This window comes from Eublepharis macularius, chromosome 4 (genome assembly GCF_028583425.1).
Source record: "Eublepharis macularius isolate TG4126 chromosome 4, MPM_Emac_v1.0, whole genome shotgun sequence".
NCBI lineage: Eukaryota > Metazoa > Chordata > Lepidosauria > Squamata > Eublepharidae > Eublepharis > Eublepharis macularius.
In genome coordinates, this window is record NC_072793.1 from 93,809,392 (window position 1) to 93,826,006 (window position 16,615).

Genomic DNA, 16,615 nt, shown 5'->3' on the forward strand with positions numbered 1-16,615 from the left:
AGGGCACAGACCATGCTCGACTGGATGGGGGGATTCCGCCTAGCATCAACCATATGCCTGGTGGAACAGCTCTTTAGGTAGATTGCCAGAAAAGGCAGCATATATGTTTGACAAGAGGTCTTTCATATCATCTAGTACCTAGTTCTTTTAAGTACTGTGTTACCTACTTTATATTTTGCTTTTCTCCCTAATGCAGTGCACATAATTCTTTGTTCTATTTTATCTTCATAAGAACCCTGAGAGGTAGGTTAGACTAATAGTCTATAAGCCTAAGGTCATCCAATGAGCTCCTATGGCAATGTAGGCATTTGAACCTGTCTCCCAGATCCTAGTATGATGCTCAAACTACTGCACCGTGCTGGCGCTTGAACTTTCTGTATGTAAAGCAGATAATGTAGCACTGAGCCACATAATTGATTGTAGATAGGCTCATAACTAGTTCTAAATATTTAAAATATTTTTAGGATTAAGTGCCATGGTATAACCTGTTTCTTATATTCAATTTAAAAATGTACTAAAATTGCTTAAGTGAAAGCATTTAATACATCTGCAGCCTCTTTGGACCTCTTCTTTTGAAGTAACAGCAAATGATTTGCAGTAGCAGATGGGTGAATTCTCTCAACTTTAATGGCCAATATTAGCCTTGGGCCAAGCCCTATTTATTTACTTCTCTGCTCTGCATGCACTGTGGTCACTACACTCTTGCCTTCAGTGCAAGGGGGTTTTCCCTACAGGGTGCTGCGCTTGAGCCAACCTTCTTTCTACGCCCATGATAATTAAAGGCACAGTTTGGAAGACTCACCGCCGCCACAGCCTATAGCCAAAACACTTGATGTCCAAGCGCTGCACCTGTTAGGGAAAGGTCCAACCCCAAGACGGCTGAATCGGTACTTCAAATAGAAGCGCTCCCTTCCCTGTGCTGAGTTAACCTTCCTGCATCGAAAGCGAAAAAAAAATTAAAAGGTTGTTTTTAAATAGCCGTAATAATCCATTAATTAACAGTAGTATGGAGTGAGGGGGATTTCCAAAGTCTTCATTCGGACTTGCCCACCAACTGATTACTACGACTAATTAAAAAACAACCTTTAACTTTCTATGCAGGGAAGTTACTCTTAGCACAGGGAAGGGAGCACCTCTACTTGAAGTACCGATTTATCCTAGCGGATGCAGCGCTTGGTCATCAAGTGTTATGGCTGGAGGCCGTGGCTGCGGCGATCTTCCGAACTCTGCTTTTAATTATCACGAGCGTAGAAACCGAGTCATCTCCTGCACAGTATCCTATACAGAACTGCTCCCTGCAAAGAAAGCAAGAGGGCAACGACCGCGGTGCACGCCGGGAGCGGAGAAGTAAATAAATAGGGTTTAGCGCAAGGCATGCCGGGAGCTCAAGGCAAGGGAGGTTCTGGCGGCGGTGAGGCACGCCGGGATAGAAGAGGAGCGTCTGGCGCGGGGTACGCTGGGAGCGGGGCGGGCTGTGTTGGGGGCCCTGCTCAGGGCTGTCGCTGGCTCTCTCGGTGTTTCTGGCGGCGGCCGTTGGGTTCGAGGACGCGGAGGCGGCGACGGCTCCTACCCGGCGGGGATGGCGGACGCGGCAGCCTCCCCCGTGGGGAAACGACTCTTGCTGTTGTTGGTATCGAATCCGGGCGAGAGTGAGGCGGTGGGGCCGGAGCCTGGGCCTGCGCTGCCCTCCCGGGCCTGGCGGAGTGGAACCGTACGGGCCATGAGTGGGGCCGTGCCCCAGGATTTGGCGGTGAGACCCCTGGATGGGTTGGGAGGTGTTGCGCGTTCACCCAGTGGGTGCGCGTGTTGTTGTGGCGCTCCTGCCGCTTGGCCCCAGGGAGGGGGAGGGGTTTGTCTTCGTTCCTTCTTCGGCCGAGGAGACTCGGCCGTGTTGCCCTCCCTCTCCTTATCTGGTGGCCGGCAGGGCTTCCGCTGCTGCGCTCGACCTCGGGTTTCGAATAACGCGTTTGTAGCGGGCCTTGTTTTCTTTCTCGTCAAATAATACGCTGTGGACGTGAGTATGTGGAGAGGGAGCTGAAGGGAGAAGGAAGGGATGAGTTGAAGCTAACGAATGTTTGCGGCAGTTCAGCGAGTAGGCCTACCAGCCCAGTTAACAGTGGTAATCCGTTTCTAACTGCAGTACGTTGAGCGTGTGAAGCTTCTAAATGGTTGGTGTTTTCTGTCTTGGATTCCGGGTTTACAGTTGTTACATTCTTAGATTGCTGCTTAGGAATGTTGTCTTATTTCAAAAGTCCAGTAACGAAGTCTCAAACAAACTTCAGGAAATTAGGGATAATTTAAATTTTACAAGTGTTTTGACAAACGTTTTGCTGAAGGGTTGCAGATGTGTGACAGTGGTTTTTATGTACAAAGCTGGAGGTTTAGCTTCTTGTTTAACTACAGCTAATCCATAGGATCTATATTATATTGCAGATTTGATCTAGTTTTAGTGAATCTGTTGGTTGTTCATTATTGCTTTTATTGTAGTCTGTTGTTGCCTACATAGCAGTCATTATGGTATATGTGAAAGTCTTATATATACACCACTGAACTCCTCTTTTCCAAGGTCAAAGACAATTCAAGATCTCTTTAACTTACTTCAAGCTTAATTGTAGTAGGCAAGCAAAGGAAACAATATATCTGGTATAAGATAGTCTTGCAAATAATTGTGTGTGTGTGTCAAGTCACTTCCAACTTATGGAGACCTTGTGTATTAAAACTTCCAAAATGATCTGTCATTAACATCTTTGCTCAGATTTTTCAAACTGGAGGTTGTGGTTTCCTTTATTGAGTTATGTGCCAGCCCTGAGTCATTACTGACCTATGGGGGGACATCACATCACGACGTTTTCTTGGCAGACTTTGGTTATGGGGTTTGCCATTGCCTTCTCCATTTACCCCCAGGAAACTGGGTACTCATTTTACTGACCTCGGAAGGATGGAAGGCTGAGTCAACCTTGAGCTAGCTACCTGAACCCGACTTCTGCCAGGATCGAACTCAGGTTGTGAGCAGAGCTTGGGCTGCAGTACTGCAGCTTACCACTTTGCTCCACGGGCTAGTACCTACCTTTATTGAGTTAAGCCAACTTATTTTGGGTCTTCCTCTTTTCCTACTCCCTTCCCACCTTCCTAGAATTGTTGTCTTTTTCCAGTGAGTCTTGTCTTCTCGTGATGTGACTAAAGCAAAATAGCCTTAGTTACATCATTTTAGCTTCTAGGGAGAATTTAGGCTTGATTTGATCTAGAACCTGCTTATGTGTCTTGTTGGCCATCCATGGTATTCCTAAAACTCTTCTCCAGCACCACATTTCAAATAGGTCAACTTTCTTTCTGTCAGCTTTCTTCATCCATGCAAACAATGAATGCCATAGTATGAATGATCTTAATCTTTGTCCCCAACAACACACCTTTATCATTAAGGATCTTTTCTAGTTCCTTACAAGTTTCAGTTTGTTTTTGATTTCTTGGTTGCCGTCTTTCTTTTGATTGATGATTGAGCCAAGGACTAGAAAATCTTGAACAATTTCAGTTTCTTCATTGTCACCCAAATTCCTTGGTAGTCATTACTGTTATCTTCTTGACATTCAGCTGTAATCCTACTTTGGTGTTATTTCTTTTCACCTTCATTCATAGTTATTTCAAGTCTTCACTATTTTCTGCAAGTAGTGTGGTGTCACCTGCACATCTTAAATTATTAATAGTTAGTGGCTACCAATTTACTGTATTTGTCATGCTTACTTAATGCCTTTCCACATCTCCTGCCGTCAAAGTACTTTCATGCTTACTTAAATGCCGTTCCACATCAGCAAAAATCAAAGTATGCTGAAGAATATGAGAAGTCTTTTCTGGGAGGTACAACAGCAGAACGATGTTAGGTTGTGTCAAGAGTATAATGTGCTTTGGAATAAATTATCCTAATCATGCAAAAACATTGATAGGTAGTGAATTTATTGCAGATAATTGCATAGGAAAGAAAACATGAATTTGTACAAAGCATTTCTAGCAGCAACAGCTGGAAGTGCTTGATTGTGAGACCTAACCCTAGCAGGCTTGATTGTGAGACCTAACCCTAGCAAGCTCTTCACATGGGGTTGTGCTGATATCCATGCAGACTGTTGTTGGTTTGAAAGATCTATCAGTATTCATACAGCTCGTGCCATCTAAAACTGCCTGATACTGTAGGGAATTCTTGTACTTGCTTTTCTTGTACTTGCGTTTGTACTTGGAGATTTTTTTTTCTCTTGGCCTTTTTGGTTTAATTGTACATTACTAGATCAGCTATGGGAAAAGAGATCACCTGAACAACTATTTGATGTGGTATGTCTTTCAAAAATGCAGTGGTGATGATCAGGAAACAGTAAGCATCCATTAAATAATGCTTTAGCATGTCACCATAAGTCAACTATGACTTGAGTGCAGGATTTCATTTCATGTCCTTTTAAAATATTCTGTTCACCATCTGAGAGATGATATAGCAGAGCTTGATAAGGGTCAGAAAAAGTCAGACAAAATAAGGTTAATAGATTATTATAGGGAGAATGGATTTAAACAGTTGTTCTTAAATTAGAAAAAGGATTGCTGAAATGGGACATAATAGAGGTCTATCATTTAAAGATACAAATAAGGGAAAACACTTTCATAGAATAATTCACTGAAGTTGAAAGGTAGCAGATTTCAGATAAAGTACTACTGATTTGCCCTGTTGGTGGACTGCTTTCAGACTTTGGGTTGCTGCTGTCAGAAGACAGTGTTAGCTGGTTTAATGTAGCAATCTGTCAGCAAAAGGATTTGGGATATCTAGATTTTCATGGCATTCCCCCACCCACCCAAGTAATTCCAATCCCTGGACTGCTGATCCCTGGGGTCAGAGGATGCCAAAGGGTTGGGGGGCTGCAATGAGGAGGGGAATGGGAAGAAAAATTGGTTCTCCTGTCAGCAGGGCTTGAAAGGGATTGCTAGGTGGTTGGAGCATAAGGAGCCCAATTTTCTTGCACGGATGAATTGCTGGATACAGCCCAATGTCATTTTTTCTGGTAACCAATAAATACATTTGCATGTCCCTACCTAGTTTTCCTTCCCCACTTTATTATTTGTTTATGCACCAGGATACTATTTTAAGTCACTGTAGTTGAGTTTTAGATATATGCAACAGGAATATATTTCTGTTATTTGTATTGATCATGAAACTAAAATAAATACATTGATTTTGTTTTGTTTTTTAAATTTTTGAAAAGAGACAATGAACCAATAGAAATTCTAACATGTTTAAATAACATTTTTGTGGAAAAATAAGTATGAACACTACCAGTACTCAAACCAATTGTTAGTCTAGTGCCCGGTGATCTGTAAGATTACAGACCAAAAAGGGAAAAAATTAATTTTGCAGACGTCTGAAATGTAGTGAAACCTTGATCTGACTATAAATACATAATGCCCTAATTGTTGAAGTAGCCAGATGTTTGTGTTACTTGTCTGCTTCCTTTATTGTTTACTAGTAGGTGCCACAAGCTTGTTGTCTAGTCTGTTAAGCATAGATTTGATTATTTATTTGATTATTTCATTCCAGGAATTTGCTGGTATTGCAGCATAAAACTAATGTGGCATATTTCCTACATTGAAGTCAAAATAGCAGTGCAATCCTATGGTGAGTTACTCCAGTCTAAGCCCATTGAAGTCAATGGGCTTAGACTGGAGTAAGTCTTCATAGCATTGCACTGTAAATATACTAAATCAAATCATATTACTTTAATGCCACCAAATTTTTCCAATCGATGTTCTCTTGAAAACCAGCATTGCTGCATGTTGTGACCAAAATCTGCAGCATGATTTGGGTTTGCCTTGTATGTCTCCTTGTCGTTGTGGGCCTGGTGCTGGGTGTGGGTGCCAGGAAATTGACAAACCCTGCTAACCAGTTTAGCTAGAGTCTCCCCAATGTTCTTCATGGCTGTGCTTGATTATTAGACTTCATCCTTTTTATTAACCCTATCTCCTAGGTAACCTCTAAGTTATGATAAGCTGTTACTTTCTATGTCATGACAAACGTTTTAATGAGCCTTTTATTAATCGAGTTTATGTGCTTTTTCTTGTTTGTAAGTTTAAAAATAATCACAATATAGATTTTTTTAAATTTCCAAAACACACCTGTAGACTCTTTTTTTTTTTTGCTTGGTAGAACATCTATCCTCTCAATTCTGAAGGCCTTTCTAAAAATTATTTATCACTTTCAAAAATAGATGTGGATCTAAACTGCTGTAAATGCAACACTGTTTGTGGAAGGGATTCTTTTCCTGATCCTCTTACTCCCCCTTTCCCCCCCAAAATTCTCATAAATATGTAGAAACTCTTGGGAATAGTATAGAATGTACTGTTGGGGGTCTGTATTTGGGTGGAGTGAATGGAGCACAAAGCAGGAGGCAGTTTCTGCCAATTTCCTTTTACCAGTGCAGTCTCTGCACCTTCATCCTGTGGTGGGTCCAGGAGTAGAGATGGGCATGAACCAAAATTCATGACGAACCAAGCTGGTTCGTGGTTTGCAAACCAGTGGTTCGTGAGATCCCATTTCTGACTAACTGCCACGAACTTTGGGCTGGTTCGTTTGGTTCAATCAGTTTCCTAGGCAACAGGGGATGGACTTCCTGCAGTCCTTCTGCTGGCCTGGAGGTGACCTTCTGCTGGCCTGGAAGTGATGATTTTCTGACCTGGATGTGACGTTTTCATGAACCAAACAAACCGGTTTGTGAACTGGGGGCAGGTTCGTGAAAGTTCGTAGTTCATGAAATTTAATGAACCTGGCTGAAATGTAAAGAATACTCCATTACTTTATCCTTACTGCAATAAAATTTCCTGCACCTGCTGGAACTCTTGTCTGTTATATTTATAGTGAAATCCTAAGCAGAGTTACTCCAGTCTAAGCCCATTGAAATCAGTGGTCTTAGACTGGCGTAAGTCTGCTTAGGATTTCACTGTTAGATTTTATGTCATTCATACCTTGGTCATTCATTACTTAATAGTTTTATTTTAATAGATGTATATATTACTTTTCAACCAAAGATTGATTCCCTGTGTGTTTTATGACAGTATATAAAAGGTATTATATATCCTAAAATAAACAGCGGTTTAAATGACAGAATAAAATAGTAGCACATATCATGCCATGGATCATAAACTTAAATGCCCTCAAAAGCCCAAATAAACAATTTTTTAGACACCTGAAAGACAATAGCAGTAGAAGCTGGTGGATGTGCATGAGAAGGTTCAATACTCTGGGGATCATAACTAAGATGACCTTGTCCCATGTCTCAGAAAACGGAGTGATCTGGAGCAACTCCTCTGCTGAAGATCTTAATAAATAGGCAGTTGTTCAGGTATTTCTTAAACTCTTTAAGATGTTTCTCTGTTAAAACATATTATGAAAAGTTTCAATGTTTAATATTAATGATAAGCAAATATAGGTCTATATATTATATACAACATTATATATATAATATATATTATCCTTTTGCCCCATGTTGGCATCAGAATTTCCAAATATGTTACATCTCTACCCTCATCAGAATGCTCTGTCTTCTCCTAACCTTACTTACTTGCTTGGGAAAGTTCTATTTTGGAAGCATAGGTCCAGTTGTGGTCGATTGGATTACTTGGCTAAGAATTGTACTCTTTTCAGAAGTTTTTAGTGCAAGTTTGGGAAGATTTCACACATTTAATGCTTTATCTCTTTAGCATCAACTTCCAAGATCTGAATTTACTTTGTCATAGGAATCAAAGAAAATCATAAGTGTCTTTGTGAATCAATCTCCCATTTAGGCATTTGATGTTTGAGCTTTTATTTATTCGCTTATGTTATTTATAGTCTGGTTTTCTCACTGAGACTCAAGGTAAACTACATGGTCAATATGATCAACAATGCAGTAAGGTGTACAAATACAAATTTGCAGAAATTTGAAAGCAAGCAGAAATCTGATACAGAGCTAAAACAGAACATAAGTCCTACATTCCTACGTGAGAATATTTCTGTTCAAATAATTGTTTGTTTTGTTTACTACACAATTTGTTTTCTACCTTCAATTTTTATTTTTTCCTACCTCTTAGATGGCAAAAGATGCATGTACTAAGGTAGCATAGAATGCAGCAATTTGTAACTCTCAAGTATTGAGTACATTTGCAAATTTTCTTGTAGAAAACAGACATTTGGACTTTTAAGTTTCATAATAAATATGCCAAATAGTACAATTTTATGACAGTTAAGTTATAATGTATTTTATTTTAATTTAAATTAAGTTTTGGCTTGATAGGAGTATTGCATATATTTTAATTTTTCTGACAATTTGTTCTTCCCCTATGAATTCGTCTTTAGTTAAAACATAGATATATTTATCTCTGTAGAAACACTTGTTTCAGTTCCTCTATATTGTGTGCAATTAATCAGGTTATTGGGACATTTTATAAGTGAGGTCTTTCCTCTAGAAATAGTTGCTTCTGTAACTATACAATCAGTTGTTAAGGTTTCTTATTACATACAATTTTTGGACTTGTAAGACATAGCTCTCTACCCCCATGCTGTAATATCTTCATAGGTGATAGCTGTGTGTTCCCCCTATTCTACCCCATTATCAATCAAAAAAATCCACACTATGACCATCTAGGGCTATGTGAGTTTGTTTCTGCAAACTGAGGAGAACCCTGAGGTTTTGAAATAAAGCTCAAGTAGAGAAATCATTTTGAAATAACGATTTGGGGTTTTTTAAAAAAGGCCAAAATTGTTAAGAGTGCTCTCTCTACATGTGTTGACATTATGGGAGAAAAATAAAAGTTCAGGTAAAATTTTGGAGTTACTCTGGCAAAAATGGTATGTCACACATTCATACTGCCTGTCAGAAGAGGGACAATGAGTTGGTCAGAGGAGAGGAGAAAGGGAAAAAAGGTGGGTGCGTTGGTGAGAGGGGATCATGGGGAAGAGTTGGAACTGGATGGGGTAGAGAAAGGAGCCAGAACCAGCAATGTGGAGAAGGGAGGCAGTAGAATGTGGAGGGAGCAGGAGATGGAGCTAGAGGGGGAAAGCAAGGTGCAGGGAAGGTGGAAACTGTGGAGAAGAAGTCCAGCAGGAGTGGTAAATGGGATTACCATTCCACTACAAGTCCTGTCGGTGGTACTTCTGTTGAGACCAAATATTTTGTTTCAAAAATAATATTTTTCCTCAGTCCTTTACACATTCTAGTTCTATGCCTATTACTACTTCCATTGTCATTTGGTAGAAGTAAAAATTCATACATAATTGCAGAGTTCTTTTGTGATAAGTTGTTGCTTTCAAGACAATTGAAACTCATATTTTGGCAAGAAGCCCATTTGGTCAATTTTATGCATGGATTTGAAGGAGAGAACTGGCATATATCTGCTTTTTTCATATAAGGACTATAATTTTGATATACCTTAATTAAGGAGGGTTGTATGTGGAGAAATGAGACGTGAAAAATTCTTGACTGACCGGACCCTGAGTAAATATTAAAAACAACTTGCACAGCATTAAATTGTAAAGAAATACTTGCTCTGGTAATTAAATCAGTGGAACTATGATTCTTGGTAGTTGCGTACAAATATTGACATAAATTATTCTGAAATGCATGTTTGTGACTTTATCTCCATCTGTATTTGAAGAAGTCTTTCCGGAATTTCTTGCAGATATTTGTGGAATTTGATCAGTGCAACTGGAAGCAGCATGCTTGGGTGAAAGTTCATGCAGAAGAAGTGATAGTATTGATGCTAGAAGGGTCATTAGTTTGGGTTCCTCGAAATGACCCAATTCTGCTTCAAGGAACTAGAGTCTCAGTTGCACATTGGCCTGCACTGGTGAGTATCTGCACTTGTTATTAATCAAAAACAGCCTGTGTCATTACAAGTATGAATGGTTTATTGTTTCTGCTGTCTAAATAGCAGCTCCATCATAAGCAGAGGTACACCTTTCTAAGCACAATGGACTTGAAAGGCTGTTACTGTTTAGGATTGCTCTTTAGAAAACCAAAGTATTCATTTTTTTCCTGGATCTAAGCTATTATGGAATAGCCTAATGAATTGAAACTTGTACAACTAAGGCAACGTTGAAAGGAAACAAGTTTTTATCAAATTGCATAAAATGTTAAAAATGTTATAATTTAAGGAGTTACTCAGAGTGTGGTGGTGGCTATATTGGTTTTAAATTGCAGAAAAGCTTAAGGTGGGTCATGCCAGGATAGATGCTGGTGTGGTAGAACTTGTCTGAAACTAAATCTTTACTTTGCCAGGAAATTGAATTTGTCTTTAGCAGACAATTGTGTATGGTTTTTTTCTTTGGCATCTGTCCACCTGGAAGATTCTAGAGAGGAGAGGAAATACTATTACATCAAGCACTTTTAAATTTTAAAATACTGGAGGCTAACTGAGGAGTCTGAAATATGAGTGTGTCTTGTGTCAAATAAATGTCCTGCCATATTTTTCATGTCTTCATTTTAGTTGTTTTTATTCACAGACTTTCACACCTTTAGTGGATAAGCTGGGTTTGGGTGCTGTGGTTCCTGTAGAATCTCTAGTGGACCGAGACTTGAGATTCTTGTCTGATGCCAGTGGATTACGTCTTTTCCAGGTATTTAGAGTTCTAAAACTGGAGGCACAGATTTAATTTGTCATGCTTTCAGTGGTAATTCAGAGGGTAGTATGCTCCTGGTATCTGAGTGTTCTCCATCTTTGATTTTCAGCTTCATGTGGTAGAAAGGAACTAGTGTCCTACTATAACATTTGGGTACAATAGTTTTTTGGTGGGAATCCAAAGAAATGCACTGCACTTTGTGTTTCTCAAATGGTAGCTGCCATATTGCATGGCAAACTACTTTTGAAACTGGAGGAGGGGGGAGGTGTTCAGAATAAGTTTGTAATGTGGCGTGAGGATCTGCTGCTCAGAGAAAACAAATTGGAATTCTTTTTGCCATACCCAAGATTACCACTGTTGTGTCTAATTTAAGGTACTTTAGTGCTCTTGCAGTCACTTGAGAACAGTGCTCTTAGCTTAACTTCGTAAAGTTTTAATAGCTTGCAGTCTGGTAATTGATGCATTATGTGGAAAAACTTGTGTGTTTTGACATGCTGCATTTCACCATGCAGTAAAAATACTAGGAAACTGTGCCTCCAGTTTTACTTCACCATGAAGTAAACATACTAGGAAGTTGATTTAAAGTTGTTTTACTTTTGGGTACTTCCACTCTACAGTGCAAGTATGTGTGCCGAGAGCCTTTACTTAGTGCACTCTGTGTCTTTACAGACAATTTTCTGATTCAAGGTTATAAATATAGTGCAAACATTATGAAACGCTTCTTGGAGTACTCTCTATTCTTTTGCCCCCGCATGCTGTAGAAAGTACACGTTAAGCAATTGGTGAGGCATAACTGAAAGAGCCGTGCAAGGTAGTGCCAGAATGACTTAACACTTGAGAAAGTCTTGAAATTTGCATTATAGAGGAACAGCAAAAATGGGAGGGAAAATAATCATATCTAAGCAGAATAAAATCACTTCAATCAATTTCCTGAAGTTGCAGGTGTTCTCATATTCAAAACATTTCTTGGCAGATGGCAACAGAAAGTCAGAACCAGATTCTCCAAGAACAGCCTATATTGAGGGAAGCTGTTAATACATTGATCAGTGATCAGAAGCTTCAAGAGATATTTAGCAGAGGTAAGACCAGCTGTCTCTAATTTATAAAGATTTTGAGTTCTCCATCAGTGAAGGAAGGTATCCTGAAACGAGTTATACCCTCTCTCACTCCACAGGGAGAGCTGTACAAATAATTTTTGCAGTGCTTCCACTTCTGGTTAGGGAATGAGCCCTAGTCCATGCTCTGCATTGCTCCACTTCAGACAGACTTCCCCATCTCTCCGAAAAGAGAGACAGACAGACATCGAGGCAGAGGAAAGAGTAAAAAATGACAGTATGCCAAAATGCTCCCAGTTGTTCTCGGACATGTGGCTGCCTGCCCTGGTGCCTCTTCAGTACAGACCACGAGGATGCTTCATCAGAGTTGGGAGAAATCAGCTTGGCAGCTGACTATCAGAATGACTGCTTCTAGAGCAGATTGTCTTTGTTTTGTCTTCTAGAGCAGATTGTTCTTTTGCCCCCGCATGTGGTAGAAAGGCTCCCCAAGTTGAGTGAATGGCTAGCACTCTTAACTGATAAAAGAGCCCATTAAGATTCCTCTCCTCCCTTGCCAATGCCTCAGCTTTATCTACAGCCAAAGCAGCAGCTTCAGACATAACACTATTGAAGCAAATGAGCTGTGCTTTTGATTTGGGTACGCCTAATCCCTCCAACACAACTGAAGCGGTCCAGAGAAACTCTTACAAACTTTGGCCATCATAATTATTGGCAGCAACAAGACCTGCAGACACTGTCTTCTACAGGTGCCCCCCACCCCTGGTAATTCCAGTAACCTTTCAAAGGATGATGTTCTCCCTCTGATGCGGAGGACATCTTGGGTGATTCCCACTGTCTAATCAGGGAGGCAGGAACTAATTTTCTTCCTCTTCCTATCTGGCATATGGGACACCCTCTCTCGTCAGTTCTGTTCCTGCCTCCAGGGAGAGCAGTCTAGTAGCAGACTAGCTTTGCTACTTTCTTATTAAGATTTCAGTTTCATTTTTACTTTCCCATTCCTACTCCTTTGCTCTTCTCTTCCTTTAATCTTTCCTTTGTCTTTCAAACGCTGTTGACTTAAAACTTTCATAGTTCCTCCCTATCTTTTTGCTGTCCTCTCCTGTCTCTTACTACTCACCCTGGCTGACTGAGAGGATCAGAATGGACACCAGGGATTCTGAGGACAGCTTCCTAGACAAGGATGAGGAATGCTCCCCAGTATTCGCATTGAATGCGATGAGGATTGATGAATCTGGTGCTGACACGCCTCCTGGCTTGTACGTGCTCCCAGCAATGAGTCGGCACCAACATGCCTCTGCGGCTTGTGCGATCTCCCGGCTACAAGTCAGCCTCAGAGCCACAGAAAAGTTTCGTAAGGCCCATCCCACTGATCGGAAGATGGATGCATCTGCGCGCTCCTGCTCTGCAGATGGAGTTAGCATGTTACCTCAGCCCAGGCTTTTGGTGGGAAAAGACACCAGGAATCTCCTCAGCTCTGGCGCCACAGTGAATGTGCCCATGCCAACTTCCTGGCTGGAAATTCCACAGCAGGCTTTTTCTCTTCAGATCTATCCCTGCCTTTACAACAGGACTCTTCCCATCAGATGGGTAAGGTATGAAGGGCACAAACTTGCCTGAGTCTTTGAACCTTTTAACTTCCTGAGACTAACCACGAGGGAGGAAATATATAATCTCTGCTGGGATGAAACCTCTGTTAATAGTGGTGTTGTGTCTACCTCCTCCTCCTCCTTCCTCCATGGGCGAGGCTGAGGCACAGTGAAAGAACTTCTGCTTTGCCTGCAGAAGGATCCAGGTTTGTTCCCTATTAACTCTAGTTAAAAAGATCGGGTAGATGATGGAAAAACTTCTTCCTGAGACCCTGGAGACCTACTGCCAGTCTGAGTAGACAACACTGACTTTGATGGACCGATGGTCTGAGTCAGAATAAGGCAGCTTGTAATGTTTAACAGACAGGGATCCCCACTGAGTAGGGGGATCGCCCTCAGAAAGCATCTATAATGGCAAGGAGAAGGAAGAATTCCTTCAGATGTGGAGGAGGAGGAAATATCCCTGCCAGAACAGTCAGCCCAGCTGTCTGAATCTGAGGTCTACTAGTATTTACTACCTAGACATTCTCAGCCTTAGGGCTGCAGGAATTACCCTTGGGGGAGGAGGACTCTTAGACAGGGAATACTAATCCAGACCCCAGGAAAACAAGAGTCTCTTCCTAGGGAAGGTTCCCCAGAAAAGGTACTCCCATTTTCAGAATATTTTAGGAGACAGCTCAAGGCTGAGTGGTCTAAACCATCAGCCAATAAGGAATTCCCTAATGTGGTCAAAAGAAAAAGAAAACTGTACTCACTAACTTTCTTTGCTATGAGATGTTGCAGGTACTTGCGATCGACACTCCAGTGGCTACACTTCAGCCATCGGGGCACTTGTCAGAGGATGAGCAAGGATCAATCAGAGACATCTTAGACAAGGAGAGAGAGGTCATGCTGAAGAGAGCTCACGAGGCTGCGGCCATGACTGTAAAGGCTACAGCCATTGCCTCCAGAGCATCAGGAGTATGGATCAGAAAACTGATCCCTCTTCTCCCATACAACAAGTGATGCCCCCCTTGAATGGGCAAACAGAATTTTAAAGGCCAGTACCTTCAAGGCAGACACCATCCTGGATGCAGTTACCTTTTCTTCCAGGACTGTGGTCTCAGCAGCAGTAAAGTAGGCACCCTTAACTAAGAGCTTGGCCAGCAGTTTTACACTCTAAAAATATCATCCTGGCTTACCACTTTCAGAGAGAGAAGCTATTTGGGGATTCCCTGGGAAAGACATGGGTTGAGACCCAGGACAAAAGAAAGTGTTGCCAAAAAACACTCTCACAATCTGAGAGGTGATCCCTTGGCTCTCGGCCGTTTTATTCACAACACACACGCACTACTAAGGTCCACACAGGATTTCAAGCGACTATCCCTGGGTTAATCTAGATATCCCTTTTATAAGGGGAGGGGTCCTTTCAAGAACCCACTTGTAGTATAGTGGTTAAGTAACTGAACTGTGTTGCAATACTCTTCTGGTTCAAATCTCACTACTGCCACGAACTTACCACATGGCCTTGGGTAAACCATTCCTTTCAGGCCCGGCTCCCCAGCTGTATTGTGAGGATAATGCTTACTTTGTCCCAAGATCAAACAGGCAGTTCTTCACATGTGGAAAGAGATCCGACCTTGATACTAAACTCTCTAAGACAGGACTCGCAAGCCATCCCTGTGAGGCCAAGTACTCCTTACCATCAAGCCTGGGTCAACACGCAGGCAGACAGCTGGACCTTAAAAATAGTCTCACAAGGCTATTCCATACAATTTGAAAGCTACCCTCCAGAACATTTTGTCATCTCTCCCCTACACGAAATCTTAACTCAAACTGTAACCCAACACCTGGGCATTCAAGCTGCGGAGCATGTTCCCAACAATGAAAGAGGACAGGGGAGTCTACTCAACCTTCTTCATAGTCCCTGTGGTGCTGGCGCTGGCTCTCAGTCTGGGCAACTGAGCCGCCGTCAATGGCCTGCTAGCCCCGCTATCTACCTCCCACCGTCCCTGGTGGGCGTGGCTCACACTCTCCGTCGCTGCCACCACTCACTGATTTGTACACCGCCTGACTGAGGGGCAGTGAGACCCCTCTGGCTGAATTTCTGTACTGAGAAGTGAATTACCCAAACTTTGGTTGGGCCCTGGAGAATTGGCAACCCACCAAGGCCTGGCCTTATCAGTTTCTCCTGGGCTCCTTCCTTTCTTGTAGCGTGCCAAGTGGGGGAGGTTATGTAGTCAGAGCACCACAAGGTTCTTTATATTCAAAAAGTGTAATTTAATAACTATATACAGAGGCACAACACATAGGGGTAGACCCCCCCTTTTCAAAACCCATAGGGCAGAAAATTAAACTGAGGAGAACCGCCGGCTGCTTTCCCTACCACACTGTTCTCTACTCTACCTTAAGAGGTGGTGGTCTCAGGGAAGGGTCCCCCTTTCTTTCCTTTCTGCTGCCTCCCAGGCCCTCCACGTTTAGGGCCTAGGCACTCGGGTTTCACCCAGCAACAGGAGCCTCTCCTCCTTCAACCAAGAAGGTGACTGACTTTCCCTCGGGATCAGCTGGGTATTTCTATTCAGGCTCCACCCCTTATTTTTCCCGCACTTTCTTGGCCCCGGGGCAGCTGGGAGCTGTAGTCCAGGAAGAAGGGCGTCCCATACCAAGACTCCTGCAGGCCCCTCCCTGGCCCTACAGCCCATTAAACCTCATGGAGAACATTTTTTTTCTCTTTAAGACAGATTAACTGCAACCAGCACTCATTTCACCCTTGGCAAACCATTTCGTTACAGTCCCTAAAAAGAATGGGGACTGGAGGGCGTTGTTAGGTCTCAACTTTTTGAACAAGTTTATCAAGTTGCATCACTTCTGAATGGAAACTCTATGCTCAGTCGCAGAGGCCGTTCAACCAGAAGAATACGTGACAGCTACAGATCTCACAGAAGCATACCTCCATGTACCGATTCTGACAGCCCATCAACAATGCCTAAGATTTGGCACAGAAAAAAAAAATCAGTTGGTAGTTCTGAGCCATCCCTTTCGGCCTGTCCACCGTGCCAAGAGTGTTCACAAAGCTCTTGATCAACCCCAGAGAGAGATTGGTATTCATGTTCATTTGCACCCAGACGATCTCCTGATCAGATCATGTTCAAAAGAAAAATCTCACCACGACATGCAGTTCACCATTCAGTTCCTACAAGCTGGAACACCTGGGTATGATCCTCAAAACAGTGTTGTCTATCCCTCACCAAAGAAGAGGTCAGGAAGACCAAACAGCTGGCTGAGACTGTCATCAGAGTGAAAATCACTTCTCATGACACTACCCAAACTGATGGGTTTGCTAGTGGCCAGCAACAAGGCGATACCTTGGGGTCGTC

The 16,615-nt window shown here is 42.1% G+C and overlaps 1 protein-coding gene across 3 annotated transcripts in view; it reads left to right on the plus strand.

The window, feature by feature from the left end:
- Positions 1-1,467: 1,467 nt before the first annotated feature.
- Positions 1,468-16,615, plus strand: part of KDM3B (lysine demethylase 3B) — a 64,373-nt gene continuing 49,225 nt past the window's right edge. For all 3 annotated transcript variants that reach the window (XM_054976837.1, XM_054976839.1, XM_054976838.1), the window contains exons 1-4: positions 1,468-1,750; positions 9,679-9,846; positions 10,502-10,615; positions 11,592-11,697. In XM_054976837.1, coding sequence (XP_054832812.1) covers positions 1,580-1,750; positions 9,679-9,846; positions 10,502-10,615; positions 11,592-11,697 — 559 coding nt within the window. In that variant the 5' untranslated portion in view covers positions 1,468-1,579. The remainder of the gene's footprint in view (positions 1,751-9,678; positions 9,847-10,501; positions 10,616-11,591; positions 11,698-16,615) is intronic.